Source organism: Cebus imitator, unplaced genomic scaffold (genome assembly GCF_001604975.1).
Source record: "Cebus imitator isolate Cc_AM_T3 unplaced genomic scaffold, Cebus_imitator-1.0 Scaffold277, whole genome shotgun sequence".
NCBI classification, from domain to species: domain Eukaryota; kingdom Metazoa; phylum Chordata; class Mammalia; order Primates; family Cebidae; genus Cebus; species Cebus imitator.
The window spans coordinates 2,409,970-2,435,971 of record NW_016107592.1 but is presented as its reverse complement, the minus strand read 5'-3'; the positions used below and the strand labels follow the sequence as shown (position 1 = coordinate 2,435,971).

At 41.1% G+C, this 26,002-nt stretch overlaps 1 protein-coding gene across 1 annotated transcript in view; it reads right to left on the bottom strand.

Annotated features, from left to right (window-relative positions):
* The window catches only part of CLSPN (claspin), a 35,374-nt gene that overhangs the window by 4,691 nt on the left and 4,681 nt on the right, over nt 1-26,002 (bottom strand). The window contains exons 3-18 of the mRNA XM_017501090.2: nt 24,943-25,391; nt 23,824-23,985; nt 23,064-23,141; nt 22,659-22,731; nt 21,468-21,576; nt 20,712-21,289; nt 12,823-13,014; nt 10,638-10,882; nt 9,021-9,199; nt 8,855-8,919; nt 7,483-7,682; nt 6,985-7,139; nt 6,162-6,388; nt 5,170-5,281; nt 3,173-3,248; nt 2,855-2,958 (exon numbers count right to left, since the gene is read on the bottom strand). Of these exons, the coding sequence (XP_017356579.1) occupies nt 2,855-2,958; nt 3,173-3,248; nt 5,170-5,281; nt 6,162-6,388; nt 6,985-7,139; nt 7,483-7,682; nt 8,855-8,919; nt 9,021-9,199; nt 10,638-10,882; nt 12,823-13,014; nt 20,712-21,289; nt 21,468-21,576; nt 22,659-22,731; nt 23,064-23,141; nt 23,824-23,985; nt 24,943-25,391 (3,004 nt within the window). The remainder of the gene's footprint in view (nt 1-2,854; nt 2,959-3,172; nt 3,249-5,169; nt 5,282-6,161; nt 6,389-6,984; nt 7,140-7,482; nt 7,683-8,854; nt 8,920-9,020; nt 9,200-10,637; nt 10,883-12,822; nt 13,015-20,711; nt 21,290-21,467; nt 21,577-22,658; nt 22,732-23,063; nt 23,142-23,823; nt 23,986-24,942; nt 25,392-26,002) is intronic.

The following is a 26,002-nucleotide window of genomic DNA, read 5'->3' as shown; positions in this document are numbered from 1 at the left end:
TTTTTGAGACAGAGTTTCTTTCACTCTTGTTGCCCAGGCTGGAGTACAATGGTGCAATCTCGGCTCACTGCAACGTCCACCTTCCGGATTCAAGCGATTCTTCTACCTCAGCTTCCCGAGTAGCTAGGATTAGCATGCGCCACCACGCCTGGCTAATTTTGTATTTTTAGTAGAGACACGGTTTCTCCATGTGGGTCAGGCTGGTCTTGAACTCCTGACCTCAGGTGACCTGCTCACCTCGGCCTCCAAAGTGTTGGGATTACAGGCATGAGCCACTGTGCCTGGCCTTGTTTTTCTTTTTTTTTTTTTAAAGTAGAGACAGCATTTCACCATGTTGGCCATGGTGGTCTTGGTCTCCTGACCTCAGGTGATCTGTCCACCTCAGCCTCCCAAAGTGCTGAGATTACAGGCATGAGCCACCGTGCCCAGCCTATACTGTATTTTCTTAAAGCTAAATTCTTCAAAATCTTAGGGTTCCTGGAAAATTCCTTCAGGGGCCACTAGACACTAGGTTTCCGAAACTTCCCACTTACCGTCTTTGAACAGTGCAACTTTTATCTGTCATTCTTTATAAGATTTTATTTGAATAAAGAGCTCTGCAGTTAAGAACTACTACCTTAGAAAAATCTATGGATGACCTAAAGCTGTATGAGAGTTAATCTGACAGGTGACAAATGAAAACCCAAAATGAATCTTAATAGAATGAAATGATGGGATAAAAGCAACCATATAAATCTAACAGGGATCAATACAATGTCCTATATGTGAATTCCAAGTCATTCGTATACAATATAACATTAAATACCTATTAGAATTGTCTTTATAAAACTTTTTTTAACATCATAGGAAAATGTTTCTGGATATGCTAAGTAGGGAAAAAAGCAAGATGCAAAATTATACATATAAAAAGTGTATAAATCTCAACTATACAAAAATATATGCATAAAAAGATTAAGAGGAACTAACTTTTTTTTTTTTTTTGAGACAGTCTCATTCTGCCGCCAGGCTGGAGTGCAGTGGTGCGCCATCTCGGCTCACTGCAATCTCCACCTCCTCGGTTGAAGCGATTCTCCTGCCTCAGCCTCCCGAATAGCTGAGACTATAGGCGTGCACCATTGCACCCAGCTAATTTTTGTATTTTTTAGTAGAGACAGGGTTTTACCATATTGGCCAGGATGATCTCGATCTCTTGACCTTGTGATCCGCCTGCCTTGGCTTTCTAAAATGCTGGGATTAGAGGCGTGAGGCACCTGGCCCAGCACTAACTTTCATTTATATCCTGGATGGTGGATACAGATAACTTTTTATTTATATATTTCTGTATTCTTTTCTTTTGGGTGGGGGGATGGAGTTTCTCTCTTGTCGCCCAGACTGGAATGCAATGACCTAATCTCAACTCACTGCAACCTCCACCTCCCACTTTCAAGCAATTCTCCAGCCATGCCTCCTAAATAGCTGGAATTTTACAGGTGCCCACTACCACACCCAGCTAATTTTGTATTTTTAGTAGAGACAGGGTCTTGCCATGTTAGCCAGGCTGGTATCAGACTCCTGACCTCAGGTGATCCACCCACCTCAGCCTCCCAAAGTGCTGAGATTATAGGTGTGAGCCACCGTGCCCAGCTTGTATTCTTTTAAATATCCTAAAATAAATATTTTACTTTCATGACCAGAACAACAAATCATTAAAAAAATAAGCTGGGCCTGGTGGCTCATGCCTGTAATCCCAGACTTTGGGAAGCCAAGGCAGGAGGATCACTTGAGGCCAGGAATTTAAGACCAGCCTGGGAACAAACCAAGGCCCTGTCTCTACAAAAAATAAAAAGAATTAGCTATATGTGGTGACACATGCCTGTAGTCCTAGCTACTTGGGAAGCTGAGGTAGGAAGGTTTAAGTTAAAAGGTGGCAAACTACAACTCAACTCTTAGGGGAAATTTCACCTAATCTAAGTTGAATCCAGGCTCTGCTACCTTCCAGCTATGTGACCTTGGGTAAATTTAATCATTCTAAGGCTCGGTACCTTCAACTGTAAAATGAAGGGAATAACAGTACCCACTCATAAGATAATTTTTTTTTTTTTTTTTAGATAGAGTCTTGCTCTGTCACCCAGGCTGGAGTGCAACAAGGCTAACTGCAACCTCCACCTCCCAAGTAGCTGGCACTAAGGCGCCCGCCACCACACCCAGCTAATTTTTGTATTTTTAGTAGAGACAGGGTTTCACCATGCTGGTTACCCTGATCTCAGACTCCTGACCTCGAGTGATATGCCCTCCTTGGCCTCCCAAAGTGTTGGGATTACAGGCGTGAGCCACTGCACCTGGGCTAAGATAATATATGTTAATGCCTGTAAAGTACAGTTATTAGCATATAGTACATATTAAGTGATCAATTTTTTTTTTTTTTTTTTTTTTTTTTGAGACAGTCTCGCTTTGTTGTTCAGGCTGGTGTGCAATGGCATAATCTCGGCTCATTGCAACCTCTGCCTCCCAGGTTCAAGCAATTCTCCCTGCCTCAGCCTTCCAAGTAGCTGGGACTACAGGTGCCCACCATCATGCCCAGCTAATTTTTATATTTTTAGTAGAGATGGGGTTTCACCATGCTGGCTAGGCTGGTCTTGACCTCCTGACCTCAGGTGATCCACCCATCTCAGCTTCCCAAAGTGCTGGGATTACTGGTATGAGCCACCGTGCCCAGCCAGAATTTCCATTTTAAGGTTGAATACCCATTGCATATATATACCTCATTTTGTTTACCCATTCAAAGTGCTGGGATTACAGGCTCGAGCCACCACGGCCAGCCTAGTGATTAACTTTTAAATACAGCTTAAGGAATGGACATAGTAATGGCACCTACATTTGCCTTTTCAACTTCTCAGATCGCTTCAGGAGTTCTTCTTCATCATCATCTTCATGGTCTTCTAGTGCCAGATCTTCATTACCAGAGTCACTGTGTTCATCCTACAAAATCAGCATCACTTCCAAATTATGCAGAATAAAATGTGTCCTCAACAAAAACAGGATTTATAAACATCTGCCCAAACACCAAAAATTCTAGAAAATTGTTTCTTATAAGATGCTAAACTTAGAATTCTTAAGAACTGAGGGAAAAAAACACCCAAGTGCAGCAATACATGAAGCTCAGTTATGATTACTTTGTTCCCTTCATACTTACCTCATCACTATCAAACTCATTATCATTTGAAACAAGCCGAAAGTCTCCAAATTCCTCCTCCTCATCTTCTTCTTCCCTAAAATGCAAATCAATGAATCAATAAATAAGTTGTTTAAAGCAAACTACAAGTAATCAGACAAGTTAGGAATTAAAAAAAAATTGTGTGTGTGTGTTTTTTTTTTTTTTTTTTTTCCTGAGATACTCTTGGTCTGTTACCCCAGCTGGAGTATAGTGGCACCATCTCAGCTCACTGCAACCTCCATCTCCAGGGTTCAAGTGATCCTCCCACATCAGCCTCCCAAGTAGCTGGGACTAGAGGTCCAAGCCACCATGCTCAGCTAATTTTTGTAGAGACAGATTTCACTATGTTGCCCAGGTACATCTTGAATTCCTGGGCTCAAGCAATCTGCTTGCCTTGGTCTCCCAAAGTACTGGGATTACAGGTATGAGCCACCTTGCCCAGCAAAATTTAAAACTTTTACTAGCATCAATGATCTCTTCAAGAAACAGGGGAAAAATTTTTTAAATTTTCAGTTGTGGTAAAATATACAGTATATAGTTCAGTAGTGTTAAGTACATTCACATTGTTAAGCAATCTCCAGAACTCTTTTCACCTTGCAAAACTAAAACTCTATACCCATTAAACTCTCCATTTCCCCATAGTCTCAGTCCCTGGCAATCACCATTCTACTTTCTGTCTCTATGCATCTGACTAAGTATCTCATGTAAGTGAACTCATACAGTATTTGTCTTTTGGTGACTGGCTTATTTCTCTTAGCAAACATCCTAAGGTTCATCCATGTTGTAGTAAGTGTCAGAATTTCCTTTTTTTTTGAGACAGGATCTTGCTCTGTTGCCCAGAAGTGGCGCAATCATGGCTCACTGCAGCATTGACCTCCCAGGCTCTCACCCCGACCCCTGAATGCCCAGCTAATTTTAGTATTTTTTGTAGGGATAGAGTTTTGCCATATTGTCCAGGCTGGTCTCAAACTACTAGGCTCAAGTGATGCACCCACCTTAGCCTCCCAAAGTGCTGGGATTACAGGTGTAAACCACCATGCCCAGCCAGAATTTCCATTTCAAGGTTGAATATTCCATTGCATGTATATACCACATTTTGTTTACCCATTCATCTGTCAACAGACATAGGCTGCTTCCATGTTTTGACTACTTACTGTGAATAATGCTGCTTTGAACATAGGATGCAAATATCTATTCAAGTCTCACTTTTACTTTTTTGGGGCATAGACTAAAAAGTGAAATTGCTGGATCATATGGTCATTCTATTTTTTTTTTTTTTTTTTTAGACTGAGTTTTGCTCTTGTTGCCCAGGTTGGAGTGTAATGGCACAATCTCGGCTCACTGCAACCTCTGCCTCCTGGGTTCAAGCAATTCTCCTACCTCAGCCTCCAAGTAGCTAGGATTACAGGTATGTACCACCATGCCCAGCTAATTTTTTATATTTAGTAGAAACAGGGTTTCACCATGTTGGTCAGGCTGATCTCGAACTCCTGATCTCAGGTGTCCACCTGCCTTGGCCTGCCAAAGTGCTGGGATTACAGGTGTGAGCCACCGCAGCTGTCTCTATTTTTAATTTTTGAAGAGCCTTCATGCAACTTTCCCTAGCCGCTGCACTATTTTACCTTCTCACCAATAATACACAAGGTTTCCAATTTTTCCACATTCTTACACTTTTTGGTTTTTTTTTTTTTGATAAAAGTCATCTTAATGGGTGTATCACTGTGGTTTCGACTGGCATTTTTCTAATTATTAATGACGTTAAATATCTTTCATATTCTTGCCTTTTTTACCTTGTTCCCCATGAAAGCATTATAATTTGTTTACTAGGCATATATGATACTCAAATCCATTGCAAGATTCTCAGAAAAGGTACAAACCCCTTAAGATGATCAGTTATTGCTAACCTCAGAGAACCTGACCTCAAGATTTTATCAAAAGGCCAGGCCTTCCCAAGTTCCCAGCAATCTGAGACTTACCTGTCTGTTGGAAAAGAGCCTGAGCAAAGAGCAAGTGCTTCTTCCATTGGATCACCCATGCTGCTCTCCTTCTCCTGTTTATTTAATTCTGATGAGCCCAGAGTAGAGGCATCTACAACACAACAAGGATAAGATGTGTCACCAAGGAATGACAGCTTTATACTCTTTTCCCAGCCATCGAAAGTCATGCCAGCTCGATACAGTTCTAAGGTAAGCTTGCCAAGAAGAGCCTACCGTCTATTCATTCAAAAAATCCTAATTTAGTACTTACTATTTGCCATATGTGCCAAGCCACCAGGGATACAGTAATGAACAAACAACTATCCCAGGTCTCATAGAGCTTATGTTCTATCTACCAGGTGTGTGCATTGAGGGCAGGAGACAGGAAATAAATTAACATTTATATGAAATTTATTATACATCAGACACTGTTCTAAACTTTTAACATATGTTAATCATAAATGACGTATCATATGGGCAAAGCTAAAACAGTCTTAAGTTGATACTTTACCACGCTAAGAAAGTAAGAGTTCTAAATGTCAGGGCGCTAAGCAGTGAATTCAATTTATATACAAGATTCTGTCACAGCCCTGTTTTCTGTGAACTTTTCATCTGAGGGTAAGGGGCTTCTTTTCTTTTTTATTTTTAGGCAGGGTCTCTGTCACCCAGGCTGGAGTGCAGTGCTGTGATCTCAGCTCACTGCAACCTCCAACTTCTGGGTTCAAGAGCTCCTCCCACCTTAGCCTCCCAAGTAGCTGGGACCACAGGCACATGCTGCCATGCCCGGCTAATTTCTTTTTTTTTTCCAGAGACGTGGATTTGCCATGTTGCCCAGGCTGGTCTCAAACTTCTGAGCTCAAGCAATCCACCCAACTCAGCCTCCCAAAGTTCTAGGATTACAGGTATGAGCCACAGCACCTGGCTAGGGAATTCTTTTAAAGGACACGGATACCTGGGTGTGGTAAGCCTGATGCTCTCTGTTGGATATTTACCCTGAGAAGTGAATTTTCCTGAACAAAGGTTCAGAAGTTCCTCCATGTTCTCTTTCTTGTCACTCTTCCTGTGTAGCTGTTTTTCAGCCTGAGACGTAAACTTTCCAGTACACAAATCCAACAGCTCATCCATGTTGGCATCCATGGCATTCTCATCCATACTGGCCAATGGCAATTGAGGCTTCAAAGCTTGGTACTGATCCCTGTGGTTTCTAACATTTAAGAACCTACAAGCCAATGTGCACAATACATAGTATAAATATTCCTTAGAGAAATGGCAAAGTAGGGGGTGAAAAACCACTAAACTCATTTCCAATACCAGTTAAAAGCTGAATCTCAAACCAGAAAGCAAAAGATTCAAACTTTAGGCTTTGTTAATCTAAAGAGGGAGGGAAAAGTTTTGTGAAAGAATAAAATATTACTCAAAAGGTAAAGTGTTAAGAATAACTTTTAGCTTCAGAGGATGCTAGAGCAGGGCTTGGCATTATATCCTGTAATGTGTCACCAGTCTGTGAATTCTCAATCGTATCCAACAATAAAATAGCAGGATGGATACAGGGAAATGTGATGACCTTACAATACAAGATCTATGCATTTCAAACAAGACAGAAACTGAAAGACCAGAATGTCAGCAAGAGCTATTTATGTTTTATTCTCTGGACAGACTTTGCTCAAACTTACAGAATGTAATACTAATGGTCTGTACACCTTCTCTTTCTCAGAAGAGAAAGCACAGATGGAGTGACAGAAGCTCACTTATTTTTAAACAAAATGAAGCAGTACCCAGCACTATTCCCACCCACAGAAACACAAAACTACCTACCCATCTGCATCCAACAGTTGGCTCTGAGTGTCATCTTCTAAACAGAACTGGAAGTCTCCTGCTCCTAGGAAAAGTGTCTTAGGTTCTGGGGAGGCGTTATACAGATCCTGGGAATCCTCTATGGGAAGTGAAGGCTCAGACAGTTTCCCTGAACTCTGGTACCCAAACAAAAACAAACAATAACACAACATTTTACAAATGTCATTCATTGTCATGACAACAACAGAAGTTGCTATTTGCAAAATTCAATCTACTCTCCAGCAATTGCAGTTGAGGAGGACAATACACAGCCATCAGAAGCATAAAGAAAAATACCTCCAAGAAAGTAAGAATACTGGATGAAGCTTGTTTTTAATACACAAAGAGGGTGGATTTTTTAAACTGAACACACATAAGCTCAGTACCAATGTGGTGGGAGTTGGTTGGCTGGGACACACTTTATTTAGCAATGTGGGAAGCAAAGAGAGGAGGAGATTAGAAAAACCATTACCATCTTACCTTAGAAGCTGAGCTGACCAAACTGGCTCGAAATAGCCCAGGGGAAGGAGATCTGAATCCTCCTGCTGTAGGTAAAAAACTGGTCCCACGGCCTGTTTGTCTGTTGCAAGGCTGATAGGATGGAATCGTGGAGCCAATCAGCTCAAAGCTGCTATTGTGGCTGCTCTCCTTTGTTAGCAATGAACATGAATCATCCTCATCTAAAGAAAGAGAAACACCTTTTAAGTGCATGATTACAGAAATAAGGTGGATTTGTTTAGGAAAAAGAGTTGAGGATGAAACTGTCAGATAAAATTCATAGGCAAACCCCTAGAGTTATATGTTCCAAAACATTAAGTTAAAGGTAAATTATGGTACTAAGATAGCATTATGTAATCAGCGCTTATTACTCTGAGCAGTGACATTTGAAAGTTCTCTTCTTTTTTTTTTTTTTTTTTGAGACGGAGTTTTGCTCTTGTTACCCAGGCTAGAGTGCAATGGCGCGATCTTGGCTCACCGCAACCTCCGCCTCCTGGGTTCAGGCAATTCTCCTGCCTCAGCCTCCCGAGTAGCCAGGACTACAGGCACGTGCCACCATGCCCAGCTATTTTCTTTTTGTATTTTTAGTAGAGACGGGGTTTCACCATGTTGACCAGGATGGTCTCGATCTCTTGACCTCGTGATCCACCCGCCTCGGCCTCCCAAAGTGCTGGGATTATAGGCGTGAGCCACCGCGCCCGGCTCTTCTTTTTTTTTTTTTGGAGACGGAGTGTTGCTCCGTCTTTCAGGCTGGAGTGCAGTAGTGCTCACTGAAACCTCCACCTCCTGGGTTCAAGCGATTCTCCTGCCTCAGCCTCCCAAGTAGCTGGGACAATGGGCACATGCCACCATGCCCGGCTAATTTTTTGTACTTTTGGTACAGACAGGGTTTCACTGTCTTAGACAGGATGGTCTCAATCTCCTGACCTTGTGATCCAGCTTGGCCTCAGCCTCCCAAAGTGCTGGCATTACAGATGTGACCCACTGTACCCGGCCAAAAGTTCTCTTCTTTCTCCTATCCTGCCTAATGCCTATAATCACACTCTTCATTATCCAATTATACGTCTTCCTTTGATCTACATACAGAAATATTTCATTGCTCACTCAATCAACACATATTCACTAAGGACATTATGTGCCATGGCCTACTATAAATAAACCGCAAGTTTTCAAAAAATAGACCAAGAAAAATATTCTAATTCATAAACCGCTTTAATTGCCACATGAGAGACTGGGAAGTGACCAGATTAAAAAAAAAAAAAAAAAGGAAACTTACAGTACTGCAGTCCCTAAATATCAAAGCTGAGGGACAAAAGAAATGTCAAGTTCTGCACAAGAATCACTACTTACTTACCCAGTTTGTTAGGCCGTTTGCCTGAGTTTTCATCTGTTTCTGATTTTTCTTCAGCAGGAAAGTAACTGCAAAATAAGAAGGTAAATTGGTTCAGTATCTTTTCTTACTTTTTACAGGAGGGACAAATCCAAGGCAATTTTATATTTTTTTAGAGAGAATCACTTACCCCATCTTGGAAGAGCTGTCCTTAAATAGAAGTAAAGTAGAATCTGATGAGAGAGACTTGGGAACAGAGAGGAAGCCAACTGACTTGCCAACTTCACTACTGCCATCATTATTGTCTTTATCCATTTCTTTTTCATCTTTGGTTTCTATTTCTTCACTACTAAGAAGGAACTCTGCAATCTTTACCAGTCATGCCACCACAAAACAAAATAATACAAGTCAAAAAAATTTAAAAGCAAATAAACTGTTAGCCTGAAATATGGCTGCTTGGTTACAGGTCACATCTTAAATTCAAAAAGGTCAACTTGAAGGAAGTTCCATATGACCGTTATCAACATAATTTTCCCTGATACTTCTAGAACTTGTTTGTATTGCTTTTTAACTTTTATCCTCCAGAAATTGCTAAGATTATGAAGGACAACTGCATTATCATTTTATTGATGCAGTAAGAGGTTAAACAATCAGTTTGCAGGCTAACTACTGATCACAAACAAAGCACAGACTGGGATAGGCTCTACAGTTCAGCCATTGCTTTCTTTCTCCTTTACCCCAAATTAAATATTAACTCAAGTTGCTGGGCGTGGTGGCTCAGCACTCTGGGAGGTCACAACAATGGGAGGAACGCTTGAGGCCAGGAGTTCAAGACCAGCCTGGTCAACATAGTGAGATCCTCTTCTCTTAAAAAAATAAATAAATAAACATAAATTAAAAAAAAAAATTAACTCAAGTGATCCCAGCATACAAAAAGGAAAGCCTTTTCCCCCCTCTTTTTTTGAGATGAGTCTCACTCTGTCACTCAGGCTAGAATGCAGTGGCACAATCTCGGCTCACTGTAACCTTCACTGCCCAAGTTCAAGCAATTCTCCTGCCTCAGTCTCCCGAGTAGCTGGGACTACAGGTGTGTGTCACCACACCCAGTTAATTTTTGTATTTTTAGTAGAAATGGAGCTTCACCATGTTGGCCAGGTTGTTCTCAAACTCCTGACCTCAGATGATCTGCCCACCTCAGCCTCCCAAAGTGCTGGGATTACAGGTGTGAGTCACTGCACAAGACCCAAAAAGGAAAGCTTTTTAATACTTAACAATCGTTATCATCATCTGTCTTCCCGAGGCAGAAAACGATACTATGGAATAAGGGCAAGAGGCTCTTCTACAAATGCCTTCTTCAACAAAGAATGAAAATAACTCAGAAAGACCTCTGCCTCCTTGAGAATTTACTCTAGACCTCAATCTGGCCAAGGTTAAGACTGCTTTTTAATCTGATAGAGAAACCTAAATAAACAACAAAGATAAAATTTCCATTTTTAATATTAGCATTATTATATTAAAACATATGAACAAACAGGTGGAAGCCAAGCCAATGGTATTCTGTCAGTACCATTGAATACCTGTATTGATATATAATAATGATATTCAATGGTACTGAACATCTAAAGATATTCAATGGTACTGACAGAACTGAATGTACTAAGATTTAGGCATATATGAGGTAGTTATCCTTGCCATGCTCCAAAACCTCTTATACAATTGAACATGCTTATTATACTCTTATTCAAATCTGACTTTTTCTTTCATATTCACCATGACCAAGTAACAAAACAACATAATTGCCAGAAACCTCCTGATTTCCTTCTTCTTCCTCTTCTTTCTCCTCCTCTTCCTCTAGTTCTTCCTCTTCTTCCTCTACCTCATCTTCTCCATCTTCCTCAGACTCATCTGTCATTTCTTCCTCTTCCTCCGCTTCTTCCTCAAACCCATCTTCATTATCTAATTTAAATAGTGCTTGGCGCTTCTGGCGTTCCTCAAACCTTCGGAGTTTCATTGCCTCTTGCAGTTTAGCTTTTAGCACCTGAAGCTTTTCACCTGAACAGAAATATGTAGAAATGCTCTAGTCATAATACAACAATTAAGTATGCATTTCAGGCACCTCCAGAAGTATGCTAGTCACATCCCAAAAGGAAAATCTGAGACCTTAGTATTCTGGGCTTTTTTGCTATTTGAACACATGAGGATTATGAATTGAAGTATCAAAGAGAACTTCTGCTCCCTGGGATAGTATACCACTCAGGGATTATAAAATTGTTGTTCAAAAGAGAAAAAAGGGGGTTAGGGAGTGGAGCTTCAAAAGTCTGTGACTCAAAAGCCATGAAGAAAAACACATAAATTTACCTATGTTAAAGAAAAAAGAAACAACTCAAGAGTAAAATGGGTAAATGATATGAACTGGCAGTGCACAGAAAAATAAACATATATTGTTGATAACAAATTAAAAGTAATGCTTAACCTCACTGCTAATTAAAGAGCTACAGATCAAAATAATGAGATACCATTTTCAACATGTTCGGCAAAAATTAGGTTTGATAATACCTATTATTAACAAGAGGAAACAGGAACTCATACACTGTGATTCAGAGTGGTAGAACCATTCTGAAACCATTATGGATGACATACATCAGAATGTGATATATATAACAACAATTCTACTGTAAGGAATTTTGCAACTAATATACTAACATATATCTGATACTATCATGCAACACTGGAATGCAACAGCAAAAACTGGAACAAATAAGACATCCATCAATAGGAGTATGGTTTAATGAGTCATGTTGTATTCATTCAATGGAATATTATGTGGCCATTTAAAAAAAGCCTCAAAAACAACATAAGGTAGATCTGAGCTCTGGAGTTGGGTGGTCTGGATTAGACCACTGGTCCTATCATTTATTAGCTGTGTAAACTTGAGCAAATGGCTTAAGTGCTCTGCATATCAGTTTCTTCATATACAAAATAAAGATACTAATGTTATTTACCTCATAGCGTTGTAAGGATTAAATGAGATAAAACATATAAAGCACCTAGAGCAATGTGTGACAGGAAGTAAATGTTCAATGCTACACACATTCACAAAAAATGGTACATGGATAAAATACTCCTATAAGGACACACAAGAAATTGTTAATAGTTATCTTTGGGAAGACTAATTTTTCATTTAATACCTTTTTTTTCAGTGTTTAAAACTGTTTTCCATGTGATACATTACTTATGATTTCAAGGTGGGGGTGAGAGCTGTCCTTAATACAGTTTTAAAACAAAAAGCAGATTACAAAGCAGAATGCATGTTATGATCACATTATTAGGTGAGTTGTTTTGTTTTGGGTTTTTTGAGACAGGGTCTCTCTCTGTCGCCTAGGCTGGAGTGCAGTGCCACAATCATGATTCATTGCAACCTCAACCTCCTGGCTCAATTTATCCTCCCGTCTCAGCCTCCCAAGTATCTGGGGCCACACGTGCATGCCACCATGCCTGGATAATTTTTTTTTTTGGTAGAGATGAGGGCTCACCATGTTGCCCAGGTTGGTCTCCAACTCCTGAGCTCAAGTGATCCTCCTGCTTTGGCCTTCCAAAGTTCTAGGATTACAGGTGTGAGCCACTGCACCCGGCCCTGTTTTGTTTGTTTTTGTTTAAATACATATACATATGTGCAAAGAAGAGAGTTTAAAAGGATACACAATATGGTTATAGAACCTGTCTCTGATAGATTAAGTTTTTTGTTTATTCTATATATTTTTCTATAATGGATATTATTTTTTATAAGACAAATGATATTTTAAAAAATAAAGCCAGCTTGTCCACCCCGCACCTCTAGGTGTGCTACACGTGAATCATGCCAGAGATACTCCTGTCCAAAGTCTCGAAGGAAAAATATTCTATAACTTTTCATTATAAGGTTTTCAATAGCCATGAAGATCTGCTAGAATACAAAGCAAAAACCAAAAAACAAAACCTGTGGGCTCAAATACCTGGTTTTGTGTGGCTTGCTCCTTCCAGCTTCTTAGGTGCCAAAGTCACAGATACCACATCTGCTTTTAGCTCTTCCTTTCCATCAGTGCCCACGTCTTTCACTATGACGTTCACATTCACTGTATGACCAGCCCTGGGTTTGGCTGCTGGATTAGCATGCTTCCAGAAACGCTGCTTCAAGGCTTCCAGTTCTAAACCCAAACACCAACCAGTGTGTCAGTTTGCCATGCTCAGAACTCTTTCCTTTAAGACTTATTAGCTAAGTTTTTTTTTAGCTGAACAATGATGAGGAAAACCACAAACACAAAGAAATAAAAAATCCCTTGCTATTAACTCTTGAGTCAAATTCATACACCTTAACCCAAACTAATGGACTGTTCCAACAATTCTTCCTCAATATTTCAAAAATCAGACTTTTAAGACAGAAATTTATACCTGAAATTTCCAAATATGTGCAATTCTCTTGAACATTCTTTAAAAACTCTTTAAAAGTATTAAACTGGTAGGGAAAAAATACTACATATCTCAACTATTCAAGGGCTTAATTTTCCATGGGTTTTAGTCTCCTTTTTAAAATTCCCTATTTGTTGTTGTTTGTTTTTGTTTTGAGACGGAGTCTCATTCTGTTGCCCAGACTGGAGTGCAGTGATGTGATCTCAGCTCACTGCAACCTCCATCTCCCAGGTTCAAGTGATTCTCCTGCCTCAGCCTCCTGAGTAGCTGGGATTACAGGGGAGCTCTACCATGGCCAGCTAATTTTTTTGTATTTTTAGTAGGGACGGGGTTTCACCATGTTGCCCAGGCTGGTCTTGAACTCCAAGACTGAAGTGATCCACTCTCCTCAGCCTCCCAAAGTTCTAGGGTTACAGGTGTGAGCCATCATACCCAGCCACTTTTCATTTTTCTTTTTAGAGACAGGGTCTTGCTCTATTGCTCAGGCTGGAGTGCAATGGTGCAGTCACAGCTCACTGCAAACTTGACCTCCTGGGTTTAAGCATTCCTTCTACCTCAGCCTCCCAAGTAGCTAGGACTACAGGTGCATGTCACCACACCTGGCTTTTTAATTTTTTTGTAGAGACAAGAACTCGCTATGTTGCCCAAGCTAGTCCCAAACGCCTGGCCTCAAAGCAATCTTCCCACCTCAGTTTCCCAAAGTGCTGGGACTATTAAGCATGAAACTTTGGTTAATTTTTGAAAATGCACTCAAATCATGCTTCAGTATTTTTGTAACTAGCATCTAGATTTTTTTTCCCCCTAGAAGGTCTTACTAGAAAAAGAGAAAAATGAAAGAAATCTTTTTATCCTGAGGTCCCCAACATTATCAGCAGCAAAAACCCAACTCTAAAGGATGGTATGTTTACATGGCAAAAAAAAGAGTAGAGAGACAAGCTGTTAAGTCTGCCTATTTTGCAGTGGTTTAGTAAAGTTGAAAGCAACAGGTGGTGGCAGGGAAAAGGGAACAGAAATAGGCAGGTTATTATGGGTGCCTCTAGAGTAAACGAAATGGTTGGGTGGGAAGATTACCTGTGACTTAAAATAGCAGTGAGGCAAGAGGTACCTTCATTTCATAACTGGAGAAAGCTAGGATCCTCAAAGCTCTTCCTCCCCCAACCCATTGGATCAACCACTTTCTTTGGCCTTTATTACATGACACAACCATCACTGTCTTCATCCTAAAATTCCTGTTCAAGTTCCTCTCCCTCCGTTAGTCTCCATTAGTCCATCACCTCTCATTTTCTTTCTTAAGTGAAAAGTCTCTGCCCTAGTTTGTCTCTACCAGCAGCATGAGAACTGCTCTCATTCACATTGCTCTTGACCAGAAAGCAGAGGAATTAGAGGTAGAAATTATTCCATATGCTATTGCAAGCAACAAAAGTAATATATTTCTGATATCACAAAATTTAAATTTATATGCATTTTCTCATGGAAACCTTATTCTATATGAGGTAAGGAAACTGAGCTGTTCCCACTGTTTTTAACCCCTTCCAATGCATCCAGCACACCAGTTACCAGATTTAACTTCCTAAAATGAGTATCTGACTGAACATTTCCTTTGCTGAAAACCTTTCAATGGTCCTCTACTTATAAAGAGCTAAAGTCCAAGCTCCAAGCATGGCATAAAAATCCTGAATTGTCTGGGCTTTGATGACCAATGTCCTTGCTATCTTCACTTCAGTCAGCCAGAACACCCTGTGCTTTCTATTGTCTCTGACATTCGCAGGTCCAACTCCTCCACCAAAAAAGCCCTCCCTCACCCCTCTGCCTTAGTATCTCTACTGAGCTCCTTTCAGAAACTTCCCTGATTTCTAGGCTCCAAGTAAGGTACCCTTCCTCTAGCTTCCCAATGCACCCTCAACTACATACCTTGATCATAGCACTAACCATCCAGTATTATAATGGTCTGTTTGCCTGCCTATCACTCCTATTACACTTTAATTTCTTCGAGAGCAGGGAGTGTTTTACCTGTATACACAGCACCCAACACAGTGCTAAATAAAAGTTTATTGCATGAATGAATGAATATTGATTCTAACTTCATGTATATTATGGCTGGTCTGAAAACTCAAATTTCATATCAATTATTTTTCTTTCTTTCTTTTCTTTCTCTCTCTCTCTTTTTTTCTTTCTTCCTGAGATGGAATCTTACTCTGTCACCCAGGCTGGAGTGCAGTGGTGCAATCTAGGCTCACTGTAATCTCTGCCGCCGAGGTTCAAGCGATTCTTCTGCCTCAGCCTCCCAAGTAGCTGGGACTGCAGGTGTGCGCCACCATGCCTGACTAATTTTTTTTTTTTTTTTTTTTGAGATGGAGTCTTGCTCTGTGGCCCAGGCTGCAGAGCAGTGGTGCAATCTTGGCTCACTGCAACCTCTGTCTCTCAGGTCCCGGTTCAAGCAATTCTCTTGCCTCAGCCTCCAGAGTAGCTGGGATTACAGGCACACACCACCATGCCCAGCTAATTTTTGTATTTTTAGTAGAGATGGGGTTTCACCATGTTGGCCATGCTGGTCTTGAACTCCTGACCTTGTGATCTGCCCACCTCGGCCTCCCAAAGTGCTGGGATTACAGGCGTTTGAGCCACCGCGCCTGACCCATGTCAATTATTTCTAAAGGAAAATATGTTCCAAGTTAAAAAAGTAAGTGCTTAACATGTGCCAGGCACTGTGTTAGGTCCCTTTATAAGCCAAATATAATGTTGGAAAAATTACCTAACCTCTCTGAGCCTCAGTCTCTTCATTTTGCAAAATAATACCTGGGGCTATAAGAATTAAGAAAGACAACTAATAACCAATAAAGAATGTACCAGTGTCTAATTTAGTTGGTACTCAAAAAAGGCCTCTCCCTTTCCTATCAGTCTAGGATTGTTTAGGTAACTTTTAGTCTCATATAACAAAATCTCTCCCTCAATGTTCCAGACAACAGCTTACTCTCACTCTTCTTTGCTAATGAAGCTACGCTAGTTCTGCTAACTCTGCCAACACAACCTCCAGGCCTGGTCAAGCTGACTTTCACATCTTCCCATTACACACCATGCAGAGCTCTTTCTTTCTCTCCGTTTCCAAAGTCAACCCATTCAGTTAACAGACTCACTGAGCATATTTTACATACCAGATATAGTGACTGACATAGCACCTGCCAATAAGCTGTTTAATGAAAGAGAATCTTGTGTGTGTGTTTTTTTTCTCTGAGACAAGATGTTCTTTCTATCCTCTCCAACTCCAAAGTCAACCCATTCAATTAACAGATTCACTGAGCATATTTTACACACCAGATATAGTGGCTGACCTAGCACCTGACAACAATAAACTGTTTAATGAAAGAGAATATATATATATGTATATTCATGGGCTCAAGTGATCCACCCACCTCAGCCTCCCAAAGTGCTAGGATTACAGGCATAAGCCACTGACTGCACCTGGTTTAATGAGTCTTGGCCAGGTGAGGTGGCTCACGCCTGTAATCCCAGCACTTTGGGAGGCCAAAGCAGACAGATCACCTGAGGTCAGGAGTTCGAGACCACCCTGGTCAACATGGTAAAACCCTGCCTCTACTAAAAATACAAAAATTAGCTGGGTATAGTGGCGGGGGCCTGTAATCCCAGCTACTTAAGAGGCTCAGGCAGGAGAATTGCTTGAACCCAGGAGGTGGAGGTTGCAGTAAGCTGAGATCGCAGCATTGCACTCCAGCCTGGGTGACAAGAGTGAGTAAAACTCGATCTCAAAAGAAAAAAAAAAAGTCTTGATGTGAGCCACTTCACTAATAGTAGAAGCAGCAACCACTTTTTGAGTGCTTCTTTATCCATTTGCATGCATTATTTCAACAAATCTTCACATAACCCACAACCAAGTCTTTGCTTGCTTGCTTTCTCTCTCTCTCTCTCTCTCCTTCCATCCCTCCTCTTTCTCTCTCTTTTTCTTTTCTTTTCTTTCTTAGATGGGCTTTCATATCCTGCCCAGGATGACCTTAAACTCCTGGGCTCAAGTGACCCTCTTGTCAGGTCTCCATATGCAAGCCTGGAGCCTGAAAGTCTGAAGTCCTGCTTGCCTCAGCTAATCGTCTCACACCCCCCACCTGCATTCGCCATTGTCCCTAGTGGCCCAGCGGAGCTTCCCCAGACAAGCTCCTCACCCAACTTTGCCATTTTAACTGTAATTATAACACTCATATCCCACCCGCCATTGTAACTGAACTTATGGTAATGTATACTCCTTGCCCCTACCCCCACCACTGTAACTGATTCTTACTCTGTAACATTCCACTGCCCACCCTAAACCTATAAAACCAACTCCTATCCCACTGCCCTTTGCTAATGCCCTTTTCCGCCTTAGCCCACCTCCACCAAGGTGAATAAACAGCCATGTTGCTCACACAAAGCCTGTTTGGGGGAGGGGGTCTCTTCATTCAAAGCCCACATTTTTAATATTTGGTGCCGAAACCCAGGACAGGGGAACTCCGATAGGAGATCAAACGCCCATCCCTGTTCTTGTGCTCCCTCCATGAAGAGATCTACCCACCAACCTGGGGTCATCAGACCTGCCCACAGACGCGCACCACAAGCTATTTTGGTAAGCAGTTTCTCTTTTTTGCTTTCCCATTCTTTTGTCTTTTCCTTTCCACTTCCTCCCCCTTTTGGTTTCATGGGGAGGAAGTGGAAAGGGAAAGACAAAAGCGGGTGGGTTGTTGCCCATTTTCCTTGTCTCTGCTGCCTTTCCAGAACCATGGGCAATCGTCCATCCTCTATCCCTCCCTCCTCTCTGCTGGCCTGTGTTCTAAAAAACCTCAAGCCTCTTCAACTGTCTCCTGACCTAAAAACTCAAACGTCTCATCATTTTCTGAAATACTGCATGGCCACGATACAAGTTAAAAAACCGCTCCAACTGGCCAAAATATGGCACCTTCGACCCCTCTATTTTACAAGATTTAGACAATTTGTCACAACACGGGCAAATGGTCTGAAATTCCCTATGTCCAGGCATTTTTTTACACACCAGTCCCTCCCTAATCCCTACTCCTTCTCTTCCCTTCCATTTGCCCCTCCTTCCTCTGCCAGTAAGCCAAAATCCTCCTTGTCCATCAACGCTTCCAAACTTTCTCCTCCCCACCTGTCCAAACCAGGCCCTAATCCAGGACCTAACGTCACCCCCAAAGCCTTCCTCCTTTTCCTCTGCCCACAACCCACTTCCTTATGCCTCTCCTGTCACCTCCCTACCTCATACTCGGCCCAGCTTATAGTTTAGTCCCGTGGCTACCTCCTCTGCCCTTCCCCAACAATTCCTCCTTCCACAGGTGGCTGGAGCCAAAGGCATAGGTAGGGTGCACATTCCTTTCTCTTTGCCCAACTTTTCCCAAATTGGCCACTGGTTAGGCTCCTTTTCATCAAATCCTCCAATACTTAACCCAGTCCTATAATCTCACCTGGAGTAACTTAAATGTCATCCTTACTTCTACTCACACCCCTAAAAAATGCTTAATATGCATTTTATCATCCAATCAGCCCCTAACATTACAAAAACGTACAGAAATTAAAATCTGGCCCTCAAATCCCACAACAGGAATTAAGCAACCTCACCTTCAAGGCGTTTGATAATAGGGAAAAATCTGCCCAGCAGCAGCGCATCTTAGAACTACAGATGCTTGCCTCTGCCATAAGACAAATCCCAGCCATACCACCGGCTCACAAAGACTTCAAAGCACCCAGACTGCAGCACATCCAGCCGCCCCTCCTGGACCTTGCTTCAAGTGTGGGAAACCTGGCCACTGGACCAAGTAATGCCCACAGCCTGGGATTCCTCCTAAGCCCTGCCCCATCTGTGCAGGGCCCCCACAGAAAGTCGACTTTCCAACTCACGTCGCTGCTCCCAGAGCTCCTGAAGCTCCAATCCTCAGCTTGGCAGCTAAAGACTAATGCTGCCCAAGTATCTCAGAAGCCCCCTGGACCATCACGGACACTGAATTTTGGGTAACTCTTACGGTGGAGGGTAAGTCCATCCCCTTCTTAATCAACACAGAGGCCACCCACTCCACGATGCCTTCTTTTCAAGGTCCTACCTCCTTGGTCTCCATAACTGTTGTGGGAATTGACAGCAAGGCCTCCAGTCCTCTCAAAACTCCCCAAGTCTGGTGTCAGTTAGGCCAGCACTCCTTCCAAATTCTTTCCTAATCATCCCCACTTGTCCAGTTCCCATTAGGCCAAGATATCCTAGCAAAATTGTCTGCCTCCTTAACTATTCCTGGGCTACGGCCACACCTCATTGCCTCCCTCTTCCCTGAACCCATACCTCCCTCAATAGCTCCCCTTATGTCCCCCACCTTAATCCTAGGGTGTCAAACACTGCCTTCCCATCTGTTGCTACAAGTCACTCGCCCCTCATCATCCCCTTAAAACCTAACCACCCTTACCCTGCCCAGCCCCAGTACCCCATTCCACGACAGGCTTTAAAAGGTGTAAGCCTGTTATCACCCATCTATTGCAACATGGCTTTTTAATTCACCTTCCTGCTTCTTCAGCATCTATACTCAAAGGGGTATCATGTATCCCCTTCCAAAGCCCAAATTTCTTCCCCATCTGTTATAATCTTTTGCCAGCATACACACACTCTCCCTGCCAACCGTATCCAGTTAATTTCCCAAGCCCCAACCCCAACCCCATCTACCAAACAACATCTCTCTTTCCAGGATGTGGTTGCTACTTTCACCTCTGGATACCAGGTTTTGCTATTCTAACTAAGTCATTGTATAAACTCACTAAAGAAAACTTATCCAACCCTATTAATCCTAAATCCTTTCCTCACTCCTTAAAAACAGCTCTAAAAACTGCTCCTTCCCTAGCTCTCCCCAACTTGTCTCAACACTTTTCATTGTACGCTGCTAAAATCCAGGACTGTGCAGTTGGGATTCTTACACAGGAGCCAGGCCTATCACCTGTAACACTTTTATCCAAACAACTTAACCTAACAGCCCTGGGCTGGCCCTCATGACAATGCACAGCAGCATCTGCCACTCTAATACTCTTAAAATCCCTCAAAGTGACAGGCTATGCCCCATTTACCCCCTAGCTCTCACAACCTCCAAAGTTTTCTCTTTACACCTCACACACTTTCAGCCCCTAGCCTTCTCCACCTTTATGCAGTCACTCCTACTACTTAAACCACACCTCAAAGTCTATTTCTAATGTTTTCTGTCTAACTGTTCAAATTCACTGTACTCATTTACTTTTACATGCCCTGCCAAATTTCTCTATAAGGGACTCTGCCCATATCTGGAACAAATGTAGGGTAAGATCACATGTGGTTATTGGTTTCTCCTGTGTTCTCTGTCCTCAACAGTGGCCAACAATCAAAAGCAGCCAGGATAATCACTCCAGGGAGGCTCCCCACAATTTAAAGGATTACCTCTTTTGGTTTCAGGTTCATCAAGTATCACAAAAGAATCTTCATCAGCACCTAGCCGTGGTTTAATGGAAACATCTACTCCCAGTTGCTTAAGTCTGTCCAGAGTAAACCATCTCACTTTTTCAGGGGGCACAACTGCTGATGATTTTCTTTGCTGCCCAGGCTCTTCCACTTTCTCATCTGTTTCTTTTGGTTTTGGGAGGCCTTCGCCCTCCAGGACATGAGGTTCAAATGCTACAAGCCCTCCAACCTGACATTCCTCACTGTGATTGTTCCCAAGGAAGTTGGATTCCTGTTGCAACACTGAGCTGTTCCCAGGTGAAGATCTAATGTCACTCTGCTTCCGTTTCTCTTGAATTTCTCGCTCTTCATTTTCTACCAAATCCTTCCTGCAAGACTCATCTGATCCAGTAGTGATCCAATTTTCCTTTGAAGCCACGGGGAGTGCGTTAATTTCCACTTCATTTTCTGCACCTGTTGTCTGCTCAGAACCTTTACTATGGTGATCACTGTTCATTTCAGTAGTATTTGCAGTGTCTATGATTTCTTTGTGATGGCTTGACTGATATTTAGATGACCTAGAGAAGAGAAAATGAGCTGGAGTTGAAAATTATCCTAAATGTGAAACCTTCTCATCCCTTAGCATATAATAAATCAGTTTTAAGGGAGTGAGAAATCTGAACTTTTTATCCCATATGTTTGCTACAAAACTGAAAGTTCATGAAAATTATAATCATAAGGAAAGAGGGTTCTTACTTCAATAGTGCCATGGCATTTCCCTGGCAAGTGGGCCGGGGTTTACGTTTGAAGAAATCGTGAATGGTTTTATTCTCAGGCATATGATATGGAAGATTAAGTGCAGACTCTATAAGAGGAAATAAAACAAACAAATCTATATACCGTATATTCTAAGATGTCACTACATATTCAGTTCACCAAACATAATAACCAAAGCCATCACTAGAAATAGAAAACTCCCTTGAACAAAGGCAAGAGCTAAGTACAAAAGAACTCCTTAAAGACCAGTGGCTTTTAAACCTAGCTGTGAAATCAAAATGATCCAGGAAGTGTTTTACAGATACAGATTCTTGGATCCCATTTCAAATCTAGTGAATCAGAATCTCTATGGGGCCTAAAAAGATATATACAGTAGCTCCCCCTTATCCACAGGCATACATTCCAAGATCTGCAGTGGATGACTGAAACTGCAGATAGTACCGAACCAGTGTTTTTTTGATCTGATGACTGAGAGGGCTACTAACTAACAGGCAGGTAGCATATAGAGCATGATACACTGGACAAAGGGATGATATTTTTAAATTCCATGGTCCATGGCTGACCACAGGTAACCAAAACTGCGAATAAGGGGGGATTACTACCTCTCAAAAGAATCCTGACACAATCAGTCCACAGACAACCATTAAAAAATTTCCTCTGGCTGGGTACGGTGGCTCACACCTGTAATCCCAGCACTTTGGGAGGCCGAGGTGGGATGATCACAAGGTCAGGAGATTGAGACCATCCTGGCCAACATGGTGAAACCCTGTTTCTACTAAAAATACAAAAAAATTAGCTGGGCGTGGTGGTGCATGCTTGTAGTCCCAGCTACTCGGGAGGCTGAGGCAGGAGAATTGCCTGAACCCAGGAGGCAGAGATTGCAGTGAGCTGAGATGGTGCCACTGCAGTACAGCCTGGGCAACGGTGCTAGACTCCATCTCAAAAAAAAAAAAAAAAAGTCTTCCTTACTTCCCCTACAGTTCTGAAAATTTCTTTAGTTTATACCAATGTTCCAAAGGGCTTTAGAACAATGGCCATTCACCAACATCAATTCTAAACTTGGTATTATAACCTGAGTTCACATTAGAAGTGTTAAAAAAAATAAGTCTCCAAGTTGAGCTTACAAAGAAATACTGTGACTTTCCCTCAAAGTTTACTGAGTTGCATTACCTCGAATAAGGCGCTGAGTCTCACTATGCAGTTGTTTTAATGCTTCTTTACTTAACTTGGCTGCCTTTCTTTCCTTAAAGAAAACAAACAGTGAGACTACATTAATTATATGAATATCCAGAAAGATAGATATTCATCTCTCAAGAGTTTGCTCTCTCCAAGAAAAGAGGAGAGGAAATAGTAAGCACAAGTAAGCCTAAATGCAGTATAAACTCAAGGAACTCACTTATTCCCAAGTCTCAGAGAATTCGTTCAATCCATTTCATATTTGTGTTCCTACTATGTTCAAAGCAATATGATGGGTAACAGAAAAACATGATAGACCAAATAAAATATTTATCCCTGAGAAGCCGATAATCTCCTGTGTAGAGATCAATGTGACTAATATACAGGGCTTTACCTCACCTTCCTCATGGTTCCTTTTGATAACTCGCTTTCTTCCTCAAATGAATGGACCCCACTCCCCAAAGATGGTTCTTTTTTCTAAAAGAAATGGCAGGTTGATTATTAAGACAAAAACAAAATTCAAATAAGAGGATGCTTTAGTTAAAGACACTTTTGTAGTCCAACAACACATCATGCTACATTAATAAATCAATAATCATCAAATAGAAATTATTAAACACACAACCTTCTATTATGCTTGGAAAACAAATTAGATATCTCAAATGGAGTTTGGACCCTTATTTCTTTTAACTCTGCTTACATCTTTCCCTAAAGAGGGATAATGACTCCCAAGAAGCTAAAGAAAATCTTAGGAAGAAAAATTTTGCTTCCAAACACTTGGGACAACAATGTTTTGACTGATGCCTCTCTTTGATACCCTTCCTGAAACCCTATAGAGTTTATTTCTCAAAGGTCATAGGATTGCAAAATTTATCTCTCTTCCCTATTATTTACCTGCATCTTACTACACCATCAAGTATCTTACTTTTTTTTTTTTCAACATTCCTAAAAGGGTAATAACAAAGTGCTAGTTTCCAAAGAAGTTAGCATGTCTATCACTTGTACTGCAAGTTTCCAAAATTAACAGCTGAAAAACTTAAATCAATTGACACGTTTTTCTTCAGTTAAAAAAAAAAATTAAGGTTACGACAGTAAATTAAAAATAAAGCAAAGGTCAGAAACAGTTGGTTAACTCTTACTGCAATCATGTTTTACTTGCCTTGTGCTTTTTTACTTTGTTTTTCACAGCTGCTCTTATTGATTCTAATGATTCTTCATCTTCCAATGGAGAGTTATTTTCATCCTCCAACCCAGTTTCAAAAAGGTCTTTATCCACAAGAAGACAGCTACTGTCATTAAATGGCTGTTCTACATCATCTTCCTAGGTAACATATAAGCAAAAAATATAATCTGATCATTTCAAAATCCACTATTTCACAACATCATATAGCAGTTTGGATCAGGCCAGAAAAAGCCCATGTTTCATCAGCAGACAAGCATATAAAATCTAGAACATTCTCACTGGTTCCTAATTCACAGTTATCCTTTGAAGTCCAAGTGGTGATTTTATGCAACTGTCCAAAACTAACTTAATCAACTTTTTTTTTTTTTTTTTTTAAAGAAAAATCAAATACTTATTAAGCAATTAGTTCATAAATTCGAGGCTGGTTTTTCTAGTTAGCAAACAAGACTTCTGACTGATAGATGCATAAAAAAGCCTTCTTTCAAAGTTAACTTCCGTCAGATCAGAAGCAGCAAAGAATTACTCCATGGGCTCATAAAGAAAATCAGAAACCTATTTATTTGGAAATGTCCTCTATATATCCAAAATACAGAATAAGACCAATAAGTTTTTGTTGTTGTTTGCGACAAAGTCTCACTCTGTCACCCAAGCTGGAGTGCAACGGGAGACAAAGTCTCACTCTGTCACCCAAGCTGGAGTGCAACGGTACAATTATAGCTCATTGCAGCCTCAACCTCCTGGGCTCAAGTGATTCTTCTATCTCAACCTACCAAGTAGCTGAGTCTACAGCCACCACACCCAGCTAATTTTTAAATTTTTTGTAGAGGCAGGATCTCACGCTATTGCCTAGACTGGTCTTGAACTCCTGGGCTTAAATGAACCTGTGGCCTCGGCCTCCCAAAGTGCTGGGATTAGAAGCATGTGCCACTGCACCTGGCCAAGGCCAGTTATTTTAAATCACATACCCTATTCTCAACACAAAATAGCCAATTCAAAGCAATATTTGGAGAGTAGAAACAACCTCAAGTACTAACAGCAACCTCTTCTAAAATGTTAATCTATCCAAGCAATAGCAAATTATTCTTTAAAATGTACCTGATTTTTTGTTTCCTTCTTTTTTAGCTGTCTAATTTTTTCCATTTTTCTCTCCTCTTTCTCAAGTCTTCTTTTTGATTTTACTTTTGCTTTTCCTGCAGTTCCTTCTTTATCATGTGTCTGCTTTTTGGAACTCTTTCTGTCAGTGGTAAAGTCCATAGAGTTTCCAGAATGAAGACTCAGCTCTAAACAAGGTTTCACTTGAGCTTCAAGATTTTCCTGATACAAAGACTTCTCCATGTAACTTTCATCACTGTCTGCCAGAGTTTTGTAAATCCTTTTGATTTTTGTATTTTTCCCAGCATATAAATTCTCTTTATTTTCCTCCTCAGCAGTGTCATAGGTAGTTTTCTCTGGAGAGGCATTTGTGTCCTCTGTTTCAGAATCACTGTCTTGTAGAACCTTCCTGTTTTTCAACTTCTTACTTACAAATATCTCTTCATCTGAATCTGAAGGAAACATTTTTTTCAGATTATGTAATCATTTGATCTTTCTCCTAACCCCACTACTCCTCAAAAATATATTTAGTTATACAAGTGATATATTACATTGTGAAATTATGTAACTACTATTAAGAACTGATTGTAGCAAAGCAAATCTAAAAATACATATTGAAAAACACTTTCCCTGAAAAAAAATGCCTCTTACTGAGAAATGTAATTTTATATATATTTACAATGTGTAAAGCTGTTCTAATCCTCTAGCAGGTGTTAAAATTCCTTTTATTATAGGATGAATGCAGTTAACCAGGCAATGTGGTAGCTATTAGGCGTTCAACAATATAAAAGAAATTCGTAGTTTCAAAAAGGTACAAGCACTGTTATTTTGCTTTTATAGAAAAACAAACAATAAGGAAGGGGCGCCGGGCGCGGTGGCTCAAGCCTGTAATCTCAGCACTTTGGGAGGCCGAGGCGGGTGGATCACGAGGTCAAGAGATCCAGACCATCCTGGTCAACATGGTGAAACCCCGTCTCTACTAAAAATACAAAAAATTAGCTGGGCATGGTGGCGCGTGCCTGTAATCCCAGCTACTCAGGAGGTTGAGGCAGGAGAATTGCCT